The sequence below is a fragment of the Gossypium hirsutum genome, chromosome D08 (genome assembly GCF_007990345.1).
Source record: "Gossypium hirsutum isolate 1008001.06 chromosome D08, Gossypium_hirsutum_v2.1, whole genome shotgun sequence".
Lineage (NCBI taxonomy): Eukaryota > Viridiplantae > Streptophyta > Magnoliopsida > Malvales > Malvaceae > Gossypium > Gossypium hirsutum.
Window position 1 is genome coordinate 4,132,692 of NC_053444.1, and position 19,502 is coordinate 4,152,193.

At 30.4% G+C, this 19,502-nt stretch overlaps 1 protein-coding gene across 1 annotated transcript; it reads right to left on the bottom strand.

Annotated features, from left to right (window-relative positions):
- Nucleotides 1-2,233: 2,233 nt before the first annotated feature.
- Nucleotides 2,234-4,677, bottom strand: LOC107916658 (WAT1-related protein At3g30340). The gene is made up of 5 exons (XM_016845979.2): nucleotides 4,437-4,677; nucleotides 4,187-4,366; nucleotides 3,714-4,110; nucleotides 3,037-3,188; nucleotides 2,234-2,600 (listed from the first exon to the last, which is right to left on the bottom strand). Exons 1-5 carry the CDS (start codon nucleotides 4,616-4,618, stop codon nucleotides 2,471-2,473), a joined length of 1,041 nt encoding a protein of 346 aa, XP_016701468.1. The 5' UTR covers nucleotides 4,619-4,677; the 3' UTR covers nucleotides 2,234-2,470.
- Nucleotides 4,678-19,502: the final 14,825 nt, after the last annotated feature.

A 19,502-nucleotide genomic window follows, 5' to 3' on the forward strand; every position in this document is an offset into this window, starting at 1 on the left:
AAATTTTGAGGACAGAATAGGAGAGGGTCGGGTAGGGAGGGAGGGTAAAACAGAGAGCAGGGGACGGAAGGCGGACGTAATAGGTATTACAGGGATTTGGGAAGGGATTACAAAAGCAGCGAAAAAGGGGATTAGGTCGGGATTGGTTTACGCCCGTAATGCCTATTACAGCGAACCAAACGCCGGATTAGAGGCGTCATGTAATACGCGCGTATTCGGCCTGTATTGTATTAGGTAATACACTGAACCAAACATATCCTAAGAAATTTTCATGGCATAATACCTAATGAAATTATGACCAAATTATATGCGCGGAGTGGTGGAGGTTTTTTTTATTTATAAATTTAATATCAATATATTTGTTTTTATTTAATATTAAATTTAATATAAAATTTAAATTTATTGTTATATTTTTGAAAAATATTTACGTCTTTTTATATTTTTTTTGAATTTTCTAGAATTAGAATCAAATCGAGAATATTTATAAACTTAATTTTTTAAAATAATATATAAAAGTTTAGGACTAATTTCGTTATTATATTGATTTATTAACTATCATTTGTGATTTTAACAGAGTAACCAAAATAATCAAATTATGTAATGTGACTACTTAATTTGTAAAATTTTTATTTTGGAGGCTTAAAATGAAACTTTTTTTTTATAATTAAACGAGTGTTTGTAGAATTTAGCTTTTAATTAAATTATAATGTTAGGTGCGTTGGCATCTACTTATCAATAAAAAGACGAAAACCACTAAGCAGTCGAAATATTAGGAACTGGGGATGGGCCCTATAGAAAAGGAAGAAAGGGTGTTATATTGCTAGGTGAAAAAAAGTACAATTATGTACCCTATATATCATATTAATTTAATTTGAAATTTTTTTGAATCGAGTTCAGTAAAATAAAGTTTGAGTCGAATTATTAAATTAAAAATAGTAAATATGTCAAATTTTAATTCTTTTTTTTACAATATAACTAATTTCATATTGGAGTACGTAAATTTGAAATCATATATTTTTGAAAACTCTTTCAAAACAAAATAAGAGAAAAAAAAGGGACTTTATGATAAATTTGAATAATTAATTTGCTTATTTAGGTCTCAAAAATTATTATTTTAGATTTTTTTAATTTTTCTATATTCTTTAGATTTTTTAATATTTTTAAATTTTATAAATTTTAAAAATATAAATTTTGGAATTTTTATAAATATTTTGAATTTATTTTGTAATTGTTGATGAGAGAGAGACCAAGTTGTTCATTTTCAAAATTGAAAGGGACCAAATGGGTATTTATACCAATCTGTTATTTAAATTATTCCAATTTAAGTTATTCAAATTGAAAATTTTAACTCAACTCGAACTACTTATTCGAGTTGACTCGGAAAAAACCAAATAACTCAGATTTGATTAACTCAAAATTCGATTTTTTCAAGTTGAATCGAGTTTTGCTAACCCCTACTTTTCGTACATCTGGAATTTAACTCTTTTACTTTTACTTTTAAGAGTTTAATCTGTTTATTTTTAAAATTTAACTGCTAAAATTTTTCTATTAAATTCCTACCATTAAAATTAAAAAATTAACCCATTACAATCAGCAAAACCCCAACATATCCAAAAGTAGGGCTGTTCCACACATTCTTTAATTTTGATAAATTAATAATATGTGTTATATAAATTATGAAGCATAGATTAAGTTTGAAAAACAGAATATGTAATAAATATTTTTATAAAGAAACTGATATGATTAATAAATGAGATTTTGGTTAAATGGTAAAATATAAATGTTAAAAATTATAGAGGTTTGGGTTTAAATTTTGTGTATTTATATGTCTATTTTTCTATATAAAAGATATAAAATGGTAAAAACAGCTTTAAAATAATATAATTAGGTCAAATTTTGCTATCAGACTTTGTACATTGAGTAAGTTATGTATTTAATACATGTACTTTAATTTGATCAATTTTAGTCCCTATATATTTCGTATTTTGAAATTTTAGTCCTAACCCAATAGTAGCAGTTAAATCTATTTGGTTAAATTATGTCATTTAGTCCCGTATTATGCGTGAAGCTATATTTTTTGAATTTCAAAATTTCAGTCTTAATACAAACGATAGTCGTTAAATCTATTAACTGATTTTTTATAAGTAATATGTGAAAATAACAAAATAAACAAGACATTACACATGCGATAATATGTTTGACACATCAAAATTTAAAAATAACACAACTTAACTTAATGAATTTAATAACTATCATTTGGTCAGGACTAAAATTTTCATATTCTAAAAATACAAGGACTGCAACTTATGCAAAGTATAAGGTCTAGTAATAGAATTTGACCCATAACTCACTTTGTAAAATATGAATATTTTAGTCATTACCTAATTAAATTGGTGCCCGATTGATTGGTAGATACTGAACTCAACAGAAGAAAGTTACTATGCATCTAATCTAAAACCAGAGATTTTTGTTAGACTTGTGACCTTACATTACAGTCTTTTTCTTCTCCTTCTTGGGGTTGCTTCATTTCTTGTGCCTCAGAGTTTCTTCCCCATAGCAGTATATATAAACCAATTACAATTAAGATTGATCCAATGACACTGCTCATTTGCATAAAGCATGGTTAGAAAATGCAATATAGTAGAGGTTAAAAATGTGTTATAGTTTTCCCAATTTTTTATAAATTTAGAATTTAATTCATGTACTTTTATTTTTAAAAATTTAGTCCTTTTCAGATTTCAAAATTCAGATATAATTGTTAACACTGCTAAACATTTTAGTGTGACATTTTGAAATTTTAAAAAAAAAACTCACTTGGTAGCAATACAACTAAAAAATGGCGTTAGAAGCTGAATTTAACAAAATAACTTCAACAGTGTCAACAGTTGGACCTGAAATTTAAAATATAAAAAGTAAAAAACTAAATTCCTAAAAATGAAAATGTAAAGACTAAATTCTAAATTTATGAAAAGTAGAAAAATTTATGACATAATAAATATTTGAGAAAATTCACCAAGAGGGGCTAAAATAAATAACCTCCCCAAGTAGATTTTTCCATGTAAAAAGGAGAAATCAAACATTGCTACAAATATTTGCACCAATGGACTGAAAGCTGAAGTGAAGACTGGACCCTTATGTTCCACACACCATGACATTCCAACATAGCATAATCCTGATGCCACTATTCCCTATTTTGAACAACATTAAAAAAAAAATTTATCGCGATTGCGGATATAATTCAATTTGATAAGACTTAATACATAATTTAGTATTTGAGTTCGATATTTTTTCTAATATGGTATTTGTGTTACATTTTGATCCAATTTAGTATTTGTATTTGACAAAAGTTATATATTTTTGTACCTAAAGGTAACAGTATTAGTTCTTTAGTGTTTGCTTCGAGTTTTAGAGCTGATTTGATGAAAATTCATAATTAGCTAATGATATCAACAGCTAATTTTCATTGAATTAACTCTAAAATGCGAATTAAATCATATCAATCGGATTGTATTGATACATTAATCGCAAAATTAAACAAAATCATGAGAAATTCAAATCTAATATTAGCAATTAACTTGCATCAAATCAATTCTAAAATCCGAATTAAACACTAAAAATTTAACATTGTTACCTTTAAGTATTAAATTATATAACTTTCGTTAACCTCGGGTATCAAATAATATATAAAGGGATTCGGTGAGGAGGGTACTTACTGCAATTATGACTGTTGTTACTTCAAGTTCATCCTTCAAAATCCATTTAGTAAACTCCCTCTCTGTTATCAACCCTAATATGGTTGATTGAAATGCACTAAACAAAGACATAAAGGCAGTGCTTGAATATTTGCAAGGGTACACTTTTCCGATCCTCGATTGAAGTAGGAACCACGACGAAAAACATACGGCGCTTGCCATCGGGAATATCGGACCGATGCCCCATCGGTCTTTCTTCTTAGTTGCTACTACCGTTGTATTATTGTCACTTGAATTGGATGATCCCACCAATGTTCTTCCTTTGTAAAGTGTCAATACCATAGCTCCACTAATACAAACCAATGTGCCAACAACCTTTGCTTTCCCGGCCCTATTTCCGATGTTCACTTTCTCGAGCCTGAAATATAAACAGAGTTACGTTCGGTTTGGTTAATTTAAACTCGATCGGGTTAGAGCGATATGTATACACTTACCCGAACGGTAGAGCCAAAACCAAGGTGATTGCAGGGACTATATTTAGGAATGCACATGTGAATGTTGGTGAAGTATATTGAAGTCCAAGAAGGAAAAAATACTGTGTCAAAACTAAACCTATAAGAGCATTAAAGAAGAGGTGGCACATGATACTAGGTGTGAGCTTTGGTCTACTTCTTCTGCAAGAAAGCTATTATAGTAAGTTCCCATCACAAGATATAATCTTTCAAATATATGAAACGTATTTACCTTTCTCGAAAGAAGGCGATCGGTGTTAAACAAATCACCGAAATCGTGTGACGATATATTAAGATGATTACACCATTCATTCCTTCATTGAGAATCATTTTGAAAAGGGCATTTGTTATAGCAAGTGCAAAGTTGACAGCTACCATTGCAATAACAAAGCTCCATCGTCCACAGCAGTTCATGATCTTCAGCAATATATGGCCTATCTCTCTCTCTCTCTGTGTATATATAAATGAATGATTTGTTTACTACTATGCTTCCTCCATGGGGGATATATATAGATATATATATGACTGATTTTATTGGAATTATGGCATCCAAGCAATCAACTTTGCCAACTTTTTTTTTTGGTAAAAACTTTTCAGTCACTCTCAATTTTAAAATTGAACAAATTAGCCCCTTTCAAAAAACTGAAGCAATTTAATCATTGTCAATTTTAAAAATGAGCAATTAAGGACAATTAATTACGGCGTTAATATTATTCGTCAATTTCCCATAAATTTGATGGTGTAATAACAAATTTAGTTCTCATAATTTACACATTCTATAAATTTGGTAATGATTTAACAAATTTAACCCGCAATGTTTTTTGCAAATGTGTAAATTTTAAGGCTAAATTTGTTGAATTTATGTAAAATTATAAATATCGAGGGCTAAATTTTTTATTATACCTATAAAATTTATGTAAAATTGAAAAAAAACAATTAACGCCGTGATTAATTATTCTTAATTGCTTATTTTCAAAATCAATAGGAAGTAAATTACTTAAATTTTATTAGAGAGACCAATATATTCGAGTTTTTTTTTTTCATAATATGGAAAGTTAAATGAATCATCCAATTCATAATCACTAGCAACCAACTTGTTTGGTTGTTTTTGTCACCAATTCAAATGCTTGTTTATTGCTTCTTTTAGGTAAGTCATAGGTGATGATAGGGCATCTTCATGAAAGTGGTGAGTGGTGAGAGCCAGACAAGACCCAAGCTTCCATTATGGCCATGGAATTAAACAATGTGGATTATCAGAGTTGTCAAGTCATACATATAAAACACTGAGCAAGGATGCTGAAGAGTGCTTATCTGTGTTAAATACTGTTATTGCCATTACATTTTTGGAATAATTATGCTCTCTCTCCATATTTCTGGAAAGGTCAGAAATTTTATGTAAATTCAGAAATATTTTTGAGAAGATCAGAAATTAAAAGAAAAATTATGTGCATCCCTAAACATAATGCTTTTCCGAATCCACCTTTTTTTTCCTTTCTTTCTTCAGTATATTCATTAGAAAGATTAGGAACAAGGAGATCTATAGACATCACTGTATAGTGTCTAATTTAGACACACACATTAAAAGAAAAATAATTCAAATATCATCACAAATTATCTAAATTCATAGTAGGATTAAATATAATTTGAAAGTTCTAAAATGATATTTGTGAGTAAAATTCAAGTAGTGTCCGTGTTGAAGATTAGTGTCAACTGCTTTCAGACACTGAGTAAATAAGATCGGAAAATAAAGAACACATGATATGTCTATGCAATTTGTTTTCCCAAAGTCTACAGGACATTGCTTAGAGAGATAATCCACTATCTTAACAACCCGTATAACAAGTGATTACAACCTTTACCCTTCACCAGATTAAGCTTCTCACTTTTGTACTTAAGATCTAGACAACTGTTCTCTAAATTTACCCCTGTGAACTTAGGACATTAGTCAAGTAACACACTTGATATTTCACCCAATGCACTCAAAAAAAATGTTCATAAGAACAAGAGTAAGTGTCCTCTATTCAATGCATCACTTATACAAGTCTCCTAAATTTATAAGGAACCGACACTTGCTAACATAATCTATCAATTACAATGAATCTCCCCATATAACTAATAAGATAACAAGAATAAAGAAGATTTCCAATGAGCTTAGGTAAATATTTAATCTTCAAGATATATTTCCAAAGTTCACCTAATTCTATTCGATCCCACCAAACTTGGGAAGTTGATTGCCTTGATCCAAATCTAAACGATCTCCAAGATATGTTACTATATGCAGTTTGGATATCAAAGCTGGGCTTGCAGTCGCCCAAAGTATCAGCTAAATCAAAACCCAAAGCTTTTTGTTGCCAAAATTGTCAACTCAAACATGGTAAGTTTTTTAGTTAAGCCAATGGGCAGTGCTCCTTATCTCTACTTAAAAACTGCCTCAACATAATTATATATCGAAAACAAATATATTGTTATATATTTAATTATTTAAAGGATCGTATCATGTATATCTATATCTAGATATATGAGAAAATATGAGCTGATATGTGACTTGATATTGGGATAATTGCAGCTAGACCAAGTGACTAGTGAATAGGGGTGAAATTAGGAAATTTTTTTAGGGGGTCAAAATGAAATTTTAATTTTTAATAGTCGATATCTTTATAATTCTTAAAGGATTAAATCAAATTTTTATAACATTAAGGGGGCCAAACTATAATTTTACCTTTACTAATTTAAAATTTTTTAAATTTCTAAAGGGCCTAAATAATAATTTTCTATTTTAAGGGGGGTCGGGCCCCTGCCAACCCCCCTAGATTCGCCTCTGCTAGTGAAGAACAACAAATGAAACTAACATAAAGACACCTACATCTTAAGGGCTTTGCCCAAAGAGCTAATCCACTATCTTCAAGCACATAGAATAAATTATTTAAGTCCTACAACTCACCATTTGGCAACACTAGCATAAGCAACATCATGTTCTAGCTCTTCCTCAGGCTCAACTTATTCTTCCCTTTTTTGGTAAAAAATCCAAAGTAACTCAAGGCAGTTGCAACTAGAGGAACATCTTCATAAGTTAGAAGTTTCATTAATAACAACACAAATTATAACAAGTAAGAAGCATCATGAATAAACGAAACAACTAACAACAGTAAGCATGCCAAAGGAGAGCTTTGCGCCGGTACTAGCGTCAATACAATCTCTCCCGGCCAGTAAGATGTTTTGACAGGGTGTGTTGGATGTTTTAACAAGGCTTCTATATAGAGAGCTAGAATCCAATTTCACTAAGTAAACTTCAGTATATTTTGGTTTGTCCAATCTTGAAAAGTAACATTGTTCTATCTAATTTCTTCTTCGATTATAATATTAAAATTAGTTATACAAAATCCTAAAAAATATATAAACAAATAACCAAGAAATCTTACTTTAACATGTGAACAAATAAGATAAATTTGATCATACTGTCAGCTATTGTTAAAGTTGCTATTGACGTTGCAATTGACATGTACTAACAACAAATATATATATATGAATATGTCATTGCAAAATAGACCGCATCCCACCAACATGAAAAACAAAACAGTCACTCTCCACGAAAATAAAACAATGTGTTCCTAACGACAAACATGAATCTAAAGAAAACTAGTCTGCATCTCATTATGAGTGGATACTAAACCTAATAAATAAATAAATAGATTCTCAAGTTGGGTGGGGAGCAGCATTATTAATGTATATATGAGTGGGAATGGACTAGAGATTTTTTGTTCATGTGTGAGTGCGCAGCTTCAAGATTTTGAGGGTGTCATTGCAGTGTTGACATTAATTTGAGGTGCTTGTTAATTGGTAATTCCTTTTCGTTCCATTATAGGCTATGAAGTTATTAAGATGTGTAGTGTATTAATAAGAAAGTTGGTTCGTGAGCTGAAAAGTAGATATGATTGTTCTTTGGGAAACTAGAAAAAATGTTTGGTATTATATAATTAAAAAATGAGATGATAAAAATTGGAGAGAAATGAATACAAATATTTTACACAACAAACCCTTAAAGAAGGAAAAATCACGAGCAAAGGATGTATTGACTTTTCACTAAATGAGTAAACAAACGAGAGTACAATATGGAGAAAATAAATCTAAATGTACTAAGCGTATATTACCCCAATCTCGAAAACAAAGTCCTAACTCATGAATAATTTTCTTTCCTTAGTTACCAAAAAACTCTCGCCAAAACTCATATGCGACTACATCTTGTTGTTCTCAAAGAAAAACCCTTACTGGTTAGCATGTCAAAGCAAGGATACAATGACCCCTTTAAATAGGGTTAGATTAGAGTTCTAATCATATTAAAATATCCATAGAATAATCAGAATCTAATCGGGAGAAGCAGTCTTGCTTGAAGTCTAAAATGTTGTTGCCAAATAGGAGAACACGTCGTGACGTGCCGGCTTTCCTCATCACGACATCGATGTCACATTTGCATGGAGTTTACATCGTGCCATCCCGACAAGCCCTACATGCTCGTCACGACGCCAAACCTGTTTTGGCCCTTCTTCGACTATTCGTTGATTGTTGTCTTAAGTGTTTGCAAACTTTCCGATAAATGTGAGGCACACCACACAAAAAGTTATTGGGTCTTTGGATTTTTATAGTACTAGATGATAGTTTGTGTTGATAATTGAGATTTTAAATGAATAGGAGAAATTCATTGGTTTTAATTTTAGTTAGTAATTGGATTTAGAATAATTGAATTTGGGTGTAATTGTTTGTAATTAGATAAGAGTAGCATATTTGAGTAACCATTGTAATTGGTGAATCTCACCCAATTAGGTGTAATTCGAGTGCTTCAATTACACTTTCCAATTCTTAGGAGAGAGGATGAGAAATGAAGTAATTATGCAAGTAATTACACCCAAATTTAATTTTTAAAAAATAGTTTTGTACAAATTAGAAAAATTATATTATAAGCATGAACGCGTATGAGTGTTTGGTATGGTTATGACCAAAATTTTATTATATTATAAATCCTAAAAATATATATTATAAAAAGATTTTGTATTTTTATAAAGTTATAACAAATATATATATATATATATTATTTAAATCCTAAAAGGTATGGCCTAAAAATTTATTATAAAAAATAATTTATATGCTATAAAAGTATTATAATATATTTATTTATAAAAAATTTATGGCCAAGAAGTATGGATGCAATTTTTTTATGTCTCTGTGCTATATATTATAAAGTGATATATTTATTCATAAAAAAATATTATAGGTTTTTTTTATCATAACTTATTTATAAAAATAATTTTATTAAGTTATGAAAAAAATATATTATTTATAAAAAGTGTTATAAAAGTTATTAGATAATTTATAATACTTTTTTTATAAAGGTTATATATTTAAAATTTTATATTATTTATGACTTAATTTACGTATTATAGAAAGGGATATAACTTAATATAAGTTTTTCTCCAAATTAAGTTTATATATATATTTATAATAAAAGCTACATACTATTTGGACTGTGAACCCAAATATTTTCATGGACCATATCATAGGGGTGTGATTCTATTTGAAAGAATGACGACAAACATAAGCACCATAAACAACTTGCAAACTCTTTAATTTAAGACATTTAAGGCTTTGAAATGTGGTTGAGAAGACATTCGCAACTCTAAAAACATATTTATCATGTTAACAACATCACCTTAGTATATCGTAAAAAAAACAATGTTAGATTGTACTAACATGTTGCATATTTCATAACTTCAATCATTAGTGGAATTGAGATGATTCATACTTCAAGAGTACATGAAAGAAGTAGATCTTGATAATTTTAATGATGTAGATTCAAATTCTGATGATGATGAACTTGATCAAGGACCAACAAATGATGGTAATACGCATATGTTAAATATTAAAGATGGAATAGCCTAACAAATATGTACTAGAACAATTAGATAAAATTGCATATGATGTTTATTTTTCTTGTTATTTTTATTAGTAATCATATTATCAACTTTTTTTAGACTAACACCTTACATACGATGATTTGAATTTAATTTTTGTTAGTTGTTTAAAATTTATTTCTATCTCATTAATATTTTTTATAGTAATTAATATTTTTAAAAATATAAATGATGTAATTATGTAATTACAATTTGTACTGCCAAACATGACATGGGAATCACACACTGTCAGCCAAACACGTCTAGGGAATTACAATTCTTTGTAATTAGAAATTACATTTTTAATCAATTACTTTGTACTATCCAAACAGATCCTTACATCGGTGTAAAATTAAAGTAGTTTACATCTTTTTGTATATTTTTGTGCGATTAATGTTTTAACGATCAATCCGTTGAATTTGTCAATGTAATTGTACTTATCATGTATGTAAATTTTCAAATTGATTCAATATTAATATTTATTAAAAAATTAAAAGTTTTTTTATATAAAATAAATAGTTAGAAATATTAAATTTGTTGAGAGGAGGTTAGACTATCTTTGAGAGAAGTATTCAAAATATTGTTTGGGGAGTCAACAAATCCCTCAATTATGGAGGTATTATACTCGACGGGTTCACTGAGTGAGAATGCCTTATCCACCAAGAAAATGTAAACATTTGGCCTTGGCAGGGTTCGAACTCATGCCCATAAAATGAGGGTCAATATATTAAGGCTTCATTTGGATTATTGATGAGATTGCCTTCAGTGAAGTTAAAAACAACAATGACAAAGGATTGAATTCTATAATAGTGAGATTAAAATCAACAATTGGGTGTGTTTTTGAATTTAAACGCAATAAATACATTAAATAAAAACATATTTATTAATATATAAAAAACTATAAAAAATTATTTAAATTAATTAAAAAGTCATAATTATATTTATATTTATGCTAATTATAATTAAAAATTATTAAACTTATATTTATATTAAAAATTAAATCATTAAAAAGATTTATATTATATTTATACTAAATAATAATATATAATGAAATGATATTATATAAAATTATTATTTAAATAAATAAATTATTAAACAATTTGAAAATCCCCAGCGGGGAATTAATGTTTTTATCTTTTTATATCATCTTTAAATAAATAATTGCAAATTATAAGTTTAAAAATCAAACACTTGTTCAAAAATAGTATTAAAATACAAGTTTGTTATCACTTCGCTAGACCTATCCAAGGGCCGAGTAGTCCACCCGACCCAGTATGTTTGGCTCAACTAGGGTTGAGCTTGTATAAGGATTTTCACACCTTGAGCTAGTCCAACCCGACCTAAATTCAATTTAAATAATGGAAATATTTTTAAATTTAAATTTAATTATAAATGTATATAAAGTGTCAATTAAAAATTTAGTTTTAATATTTTTTTTGAAAGGTGAAATGGGCCTTTTGGGTGAACTAAGCCTGCCTGACCTGAAAATGGACTTAGGCTTAAATTTTTTGAAACTAGGCTTTTTCTCTGTTCGGCTAGGTCTATGGACACCTTTACACTCCAACTAGGGATGTAAATGAGAAATTGGTGCTTGCAAGCTACTCAGATTCGACTTGAAAAAAATTCAAACTCGATTGGGTGATGATTGAGTCGGATTAGAGCTAGTAATACTTGACTTGAATGACTTGCGAGTTTTATCGAGCTTTTCATATTTTTATATTATTAAATCATGTTATTACCCTTAGTTTATATTATTAACCCTAAGCTTAATTATCAAGCCAAGCTTGAGTTCAAACTTGAGTAAAAATTGGTAAACGATCTTAATCGACCTCAAATTCGAGGAGCTTGATTATATCTCAAGCTGAGCTCAAGTTTAAAAATAGATGTTTGATTGAGCTCGAGCTTGGTAGTATTCGGGCTTGGCTTGACTTGACTTGGCTCGATTGCACCCTACTTATATTCACTATTGAATAAATTTTAAAAGAAAACATTTTCTTTTAACCCACATCGTAGGTGTGATAAAATCTAATTATATATAATGCGAATGCACCTAATGATCAAGATTGTTGGAACTAGACTAGATCATTCAAAACACGAATACGGAGAAAAAAGGTTGAACAAGTTGATATGCAAATTGATACGAACTGATTGAATCGAAATTATTTATTTATTTATTTATAATGAATATGTAAATAATTTATTTAATTAAATCAGACCAATTGATCAATCGAAAATTAATAATCTAATCGGTTCGATCATTGATCCGATTGTATCAATTAATTTTGATTAATTGGACTTGCTTAAAAAAATATAAACCTATCCAAAAGCTGGGCCTTGGATAAGGTTATTTACAAATTGGGCCAACTAGGCCCAGATTAATATTTCAATAATAAAAATATTTATTTAATTTTGATTATAAATAATTATAAGAAAACCACACTCATATCTTAAAATATATATAGAATAATAGTTAAATTATACTATTAGTCTTTATACTTTGCAAAAAAGTTATGGATTTAATCCCTGTAATTATTTGGTTATTTTTATTCCTCGTGTAATGCCAGCTCTCACCAAATAATAACTTTTAAATTCATTAAAAAATATACAAAAGTTCATAAAAATTAACATGAAGTATACATGGATTGACATGCGAGCTATCATGTTTAAAAATTGTACGTTTTAGTTAATATTTTCGTTAAAAAAACAACAATTTGACTCTTTTTGAAAAATTGATGGTCAAATTCAACTATTTTTAAAAGGTTGAGAGCTAAATTTAGCTAAAAAAGAATAAAGGCCAAATTGAGATGTCTATTTTATAGGCTCTTCACTTTTATTATTTCAATCATAAATTTCAAAAAGTTCACGATTTAGTCCTTGGCTTCATGAACATACAATATTTATTATAACCTCACTTCAACATCACTTTATGTCTATCTCATTATAATATTTCACTTCAATTAAACCTTCTTTTAAAATATTATATTTCACATATAAAATTTTTGACATTTTATTTTACTAATTTACCATAACATTCACAAAGTTTACATTTTAGCCTTTAGCCTTAAATCACTTGTTTTTCTCTTTTCTTTGACACTTGAATCACTTCTTCTACTTTTCATGAGAATTCTCTACTTTAACATTAAACTTAAAAACATGATGGAACCTTGAAATTCTTACCTTGTTCTCTTGATTTCAAGCCTTAGCTTGATTTTCTTTCTACTCTAACATGAACATACAATCTTCCTTCTTGAGATTGTTGGAGGCTTGATTTTACTAAAAAAATTAATGCAATTTCAAGAATTTCTCTCTTAATTTCAAGGAAAGGGCCAAATTGAAAAGAAAATAAAACTCATTTTCTCCATGGACGGTGGTGGCGTGAACTTGAAAGATTTACTTAATCATTAATCAATATAAAAATATCTTAAAATAAAATAATAGTAAAATTAATAATAAAATATTTTAACCAGTAAGATTTCTACACCAAATTTTTTTAATTATTACACTTCAATAATTGATAATTATCCAAATTGAGAAATTAAAATTTTTCCCTTCAACATGCTCTACAATTCCATCCTTGAATCACTATTTATTTTTTATAAAATTATAATTTAGTCCCTTATCTTTCTCCACTTATTCAATTCGACCCCTAATTACTAATTTTGTGTTATAAGAAATTTTAGGTTATTTACACTTTTGGTCCTCCAATTTCCCCATATTTACATTTTGTAACACCCCAAACCCAGCCTAGACGTTACGGTCGTATCTGGCAATGTCACACGATAGTGTTTTTGAAACCTCGTTGTTACGTTGAAAATATTCCATGTTATTATCTTTAGTAAACCTTTGTTAGAACTTAGGAAGTCATCTTTAATCATTTAAAACATTTGTTTTGAAACATCCCTCATTGCGGAAGCTTTAATAAAACAGTCTAAGTGGCCATGCGTTTAGAAACTACTTTAACTTTTTGAAAGCTGAATTTCCTACGATCAGCAAGTATAAATCCATAAAGTAAAATAAATAAATAAAAACCCAAAATTTAAAACCAAAGTCCTAGAGGGTCCTTAAATTACAACCCAAATAATCAATAATAATTAAATCATAAAACGTAAATTGAAACCATGAAGTCCAAAAAATTTCTGTGGTCACCGCTGAGTCCTCTGTCGCACCGATCTGTCTAAGCCTGGGGATTACCTGTGCACATTAAACAAAAAGGGTGAGTTTACGTAAACTCAGTGTGTAATCTTGCAGAAGCAAACAAACAATCAGTATTCACAGTGCACAGTTGAACAGTCTTGGGCTTAAGTCATTTTCAGTATTAGTGACAGTTTGGCCTTAGCACATCTCAGTACAGTGTCAAAAATGCAGTAGGACCTTAGCCCATCACAGTATTAGTAGCAGTAACAGTTATGCAGTAGCAAAATCCTATCCATCCAGCCTTTACATACCATCTTCGTCCAACCCTACACTCCATGTGGGGATATAATCAACCCACCCATCCCTACATTCCAAGTAGTACCAAATGCGGTACAAAATAGTAGTTTGCAGATGAGCTGCAAGTAGATTAGGCTTAAAGTCTTTCAGTACACTTCCTCCGAATAACAACCCCCAACCCAATGCAATGCAACATACAATGGATGATATGCAATTATGCAATTTCAGTACATATATTCGGTTCAGATATTAACATGCTCAGTACAAATATCATTCAGTTAATTTCAAACATTTAGGGGTTTAAGTAGCGGTTATTGACCTTACAGTAGGTTCACAGTCGACTTGGGTGAACCGTGCAACCATAGAAACATTCCGGTAAAAATGGGCCCACATGTCCGTGTGTGCCCGTGTAGCCTACTCGGCCCAAATTGGCATTGGTCGTGTGACCCATTTTTAATGTAACCCATGCTAGCTAAATATTCATATATGTTTTCACTATTTACTTATATGCTCATTCAAAACTGTCCACTTGATTCATTTTCACTAAATTATTTATATCTTGAGCTGCAGAATTCCAAATTAAGATCCGCGTGATGTTTTCGAAACTAGACTCAAATACCTTGCTACCATAAAATTTTCAGATTTTATAGTTTATCAAATAAGTACAGTAAAATCTTCAAATGTATCCCGATTCTATTGTTTGACAGCTTCAATCTTTCCTTACCAAAAATTATTTATCTCTTAGTACAGAATTCGGATGATGTTTCCGTTTGTTTCTCTTGAAGATAGACTTGTTAAGGATTTGAACATATAAATTTAAGCCCCTAATCATTTTTTATAATTTTCGATATTTTTCCAAAGTCAGAACAGAGGAACCCAAACCCATTCTGACATTGTCTCACAAAATTCATTATATCTCATAACTTACAATTTCATTGCTTACACTGTTTCTTCCATGAAAAACTAGACTCAATAAAATTTAATTTCGTATTTTATTTAATCTCTAACTCAATTTCCACTATTTTTGATGATTTTTCAAAGTTAGACTACTGCTGTTGTCCAAAACTATTTTAGTGTAGAATGTTGATTTCCAAGTTTATAACACCCTTATTTCATTTCTCTACAATTTTTTGCATCATTTTCTCTTATTTCTCTTATTTCCCGACAGCAAGCAATTTCGGCTTTTCGCCAAATCCCATTTTCTGCGTTTCGAGTACATACCTAGTATCGTTTCTGATGCGTAAGCACTCTAAGCCTCCAAAACCTAAAAATCGGTGAACAAATCTCTAGATTAATCACTTAATTTGTTTTTAATCAACCAATTTTGGAAGGAACTCGACTAAAAACCTAACAAAACCCTTACCTCTCTTGAGTAACCACGACTTCGTACAATTACAGCGTCGATTCAAAACCATCAGCCCCTTGATTAACTTCTAAACACCAAAAAGGAATCTCCCTTTCAGAGATTAACCAAGAACGATTAACAATAGACAAAACCGTTACTTACCGAACACACGTAACCAACGATGAACAACTAAATCAATTGGAAAAAAAGAAAGAAACGGAAGGGGAATAAATAATAGAAATTTCGACAGCAAGTAGGGAAAGAAGGGGCAAAGAAGGGAAAAAGAAGAAAAAAACGTCAGAAAAAGTTTAGGTAATTGGAGAGAAAACTGAAACTCTACTTTTTTTCTGCAACAAAAAGATAATCAAATTATTTTCTGATAACCTCTCCCCTACTATCTCCTAAAATCACTCACTATTAACCCACTAAAACACAACTACTCAGAATTTTTACCCAACACAACTCTTAGCCGAAATTGGAGCAAAAATACTATCTCCACGCCATCACAAAAAAATTGAACACAGGACCTCCTTCACATTAACACTCCACTTATCCACCAAACCAACAGACCCATTCTATTAATTATTTGCCAACTTTTACTTAAAAGCCTACTGATCAAAGATAGGGCTTATTCATAAAAATATTAAAATTTGCCCAAGTCCTAACTTGAACTTGAGACCTCTCACACACCCAGAATACTTAACCACTGAAGTAGATACATAACTGTGTCACACCTTTGCAAGAACAAAAATAAAAATTCTAGGGCGTTACACATTTTAACCTTAATGTTTTGAACAATTATACTTGGCCCCTAGAACTTTTCACTTTTTATGATTTAGTTCTTAAATTAATATATCACAACATACTTCTTAGTTAACTTTCTTTAGCATCCATCAACTTTCTCTTTTATCATTTATATTCCTATTTTACTTTACTGAGGAATCCATTATGCACGATTCTCACTTAATATTACTTTTATAACATAACAATTTTAGGGACTTACATTTTAGACATTTTTTATACAGTAAAGGTTAATTCTATTACAATTTGGACTTATTTGATTCTTTTTAATGGTATAGGGACCAAATTGATTCATTTAATAATAAATGGACTAATTTGATCCAGTCCCTATAGTACAAATACCTCCTAGATAGTTGTAATGTTGAAATTTTGAGATTTCTCGGTAACACCCCTCACTCGTCCCCATCACTGGAATCGAGTTACGAGATGCTACAGTACAAAACGAAAAAATAAATAATTAATATTAAAAAAATCAACTACCTTAATCAATTCAATCATAAAATACCATTTAAAACTTTTCCCGAGTCTTATATAAGTTTACGTGAGCTCTAGAGTTGACCCGAGAACAAACAAGGATCAAATTGCAACATTTCATCAAAAGGCACATGGCCGTGTGGTTGGACCATGTAACAAACTGAGACCGTGTGAAAACTAGATGAACAAATCTACAGTACTCACACGGGCGTGTGGCTAGCCCGTACGACAATCGAGAACCGTGTGCTTCTAAATCTTCATATTATCCAGTTGACACACGGCCGTATGGACAGGCCGTATGATGCAAAAATATGCCATTTGGTATATGTTTCAATTTCAACCTAAAAAGACAACTTTAAAACACAATTTGGCCAAATGATAAACCTATTCAAAAAAAATCCAAAAACATACTATATAAACCCCATGATCATTTAACCAATATGCCTCAATGGCACCATCACAAAAAGATCTTAGGAACATTCAAACCATTTATATAAACTTATTTCAATCAACACCATTCATCCAATTCAGACATGCATATAAACCTATGTTACAAATTCACAAATTATGTAAAAATAACTTACCAATTCTCACTTCGTTAATTTCACCTTATCTCATACCAAAACTTGACCATATAGGCTTCAAACGTAGTAACTACCTACTAACATACATATCTTAACCATTATATCCAAGCATCCCAAAAACTATCATCTTTCTTAATTAAAAAACATGAACACTTCAACTAAACATACACATACCATTCAAGTCTTATAGAAATACCATATATACTTTCAAAACAAACATTACAAAGAACCATTTCATCATATTTCCAAAATCGTCACTGAAACACATAAACTTTTATTCACAACCAAGCCTATAAACATGCCACATAATCGAAATTAGAATTGTAACACCCCTAACCCGTATCCGACGCTAGAACAAGGTTACGGAGCATTATCAGACTTATAGATCAATCAATCAAACATTTCATATACATTTCTTATTCAAATAAAAAACCATTCATAATCAATCATATTATCCCTAATACGAGCCCTCGAGGCCCCAAATAGACATTAAAAATGGTTCGGGACTAAACTGAGTACTCACGAAATTTTTAAGAAAACATTAAAATTTTTTAAAATATAGGGGACACACGCCCGTGTGTCTCACACGGCTAAGAGACACTCTCGTGTCTCAGGTCGTGTTGGCATTCGAAATGGGCCACACACCCGTGGCCTAGCCTGTGTAACTCACTGACTTGGGTCACACGGCCATACCACACGTACGTGTGCTAGGCCGTGTACTATTCGAAATGGCCTCACCCACCCGTGTGCCATGCCGTGTGTTAGGCCGTGTGAAAACTAGAGGGTATACTAACTTGTGCCACAAAGAAAATCCACATGCCCGTGTGCTAGGCCGTGTGAAGCTACTGACTTGATTTCTATAGAAGTATCACAAGACACATGACCGTGCAACCTAGCTATGTGTGACACACTCTTAAGACACACGCCCGTGTGGATGAAAATAGGCCATTTTTCAAGCCATATATCTCACCCAAAGTGGTACCAACCTAAGCTCAACAATGTATATACAACCATGGCAAAAATAGGCATTCAAAACATACCAATATGAAGTTTGTAACATGTTAAAAAATCACACACCATCATGATATCCATAAGCACTTCAATTGACCACATATATTCATGCGATCTATGTATCTCAAATATACCTAAATGGTCAAAATACCTACATGCATCGTTGTCCTTAAAACATAACACATATGTCACTTATCCATTTCAACCATTTGGTACCCAAAATACCAATTCACAAACAAGGCATTCATATGGAAACTATACACCATATACAAAGGCTATTTACATATTTGCATAACCAAAATATGTTCACAAAACAAGCCAACACAAATGGCCAAAACACAACAAGACATGTAGGCTACCATTAGCCAAAATGACCTATACATGTCGTTTAACCCAAAATATAAAGTCAAAAGTACCAAAATAAAGTTTGATAGTGTGATGCAGTCTCCGACAACTTCCAATCCAAACGAGTTTCCGAATCACTATAAAATACGGGAAAATAAACAGAGTAAGTAATTAAGCTTAGTCAGTTCGCATAATACAGAATTAAACTTACCATTGAACCACAAATTTAGGTAAGTAACTTAAAGCATAACATAATTCAATTTGGCCAAAGCCTATCACATTTGGACGATAGTGATGTTCTTTAGATTTCTTTGATGTTGACTGTTGAGACTTTCCCGTAAATCTCTTTTTTGAATCTATAGCTT

What these genes read in the sequence shown, in the direction of transcription:
- LOC107916658 (XM_016845979.2), bottom strand. Translation starts at nt 4,618, where the DNA reads ATGAACTGCTGTGGACGATGGAGCTTTGTTATTGCAATGGTAGCTGTC. An exon ending in ATCGCCTTCTTTCGAGAAAG is followed by an intron (nt 4,367 to 4,436) that starts GTAAATACGTTT and finishes GCTTTCTTGCAG; the next exon opens with AAGAAGTAGACCAAAGCTCA. An exon ending in TAACAACAGTCATAATTGCA is followed by an intron (nt 3,189 to 3,713) that starts GTAAGTACCCTC and finishes TGTTCAAAATAG; the next exon opens with GGAATAGTGGCATCAGGATT.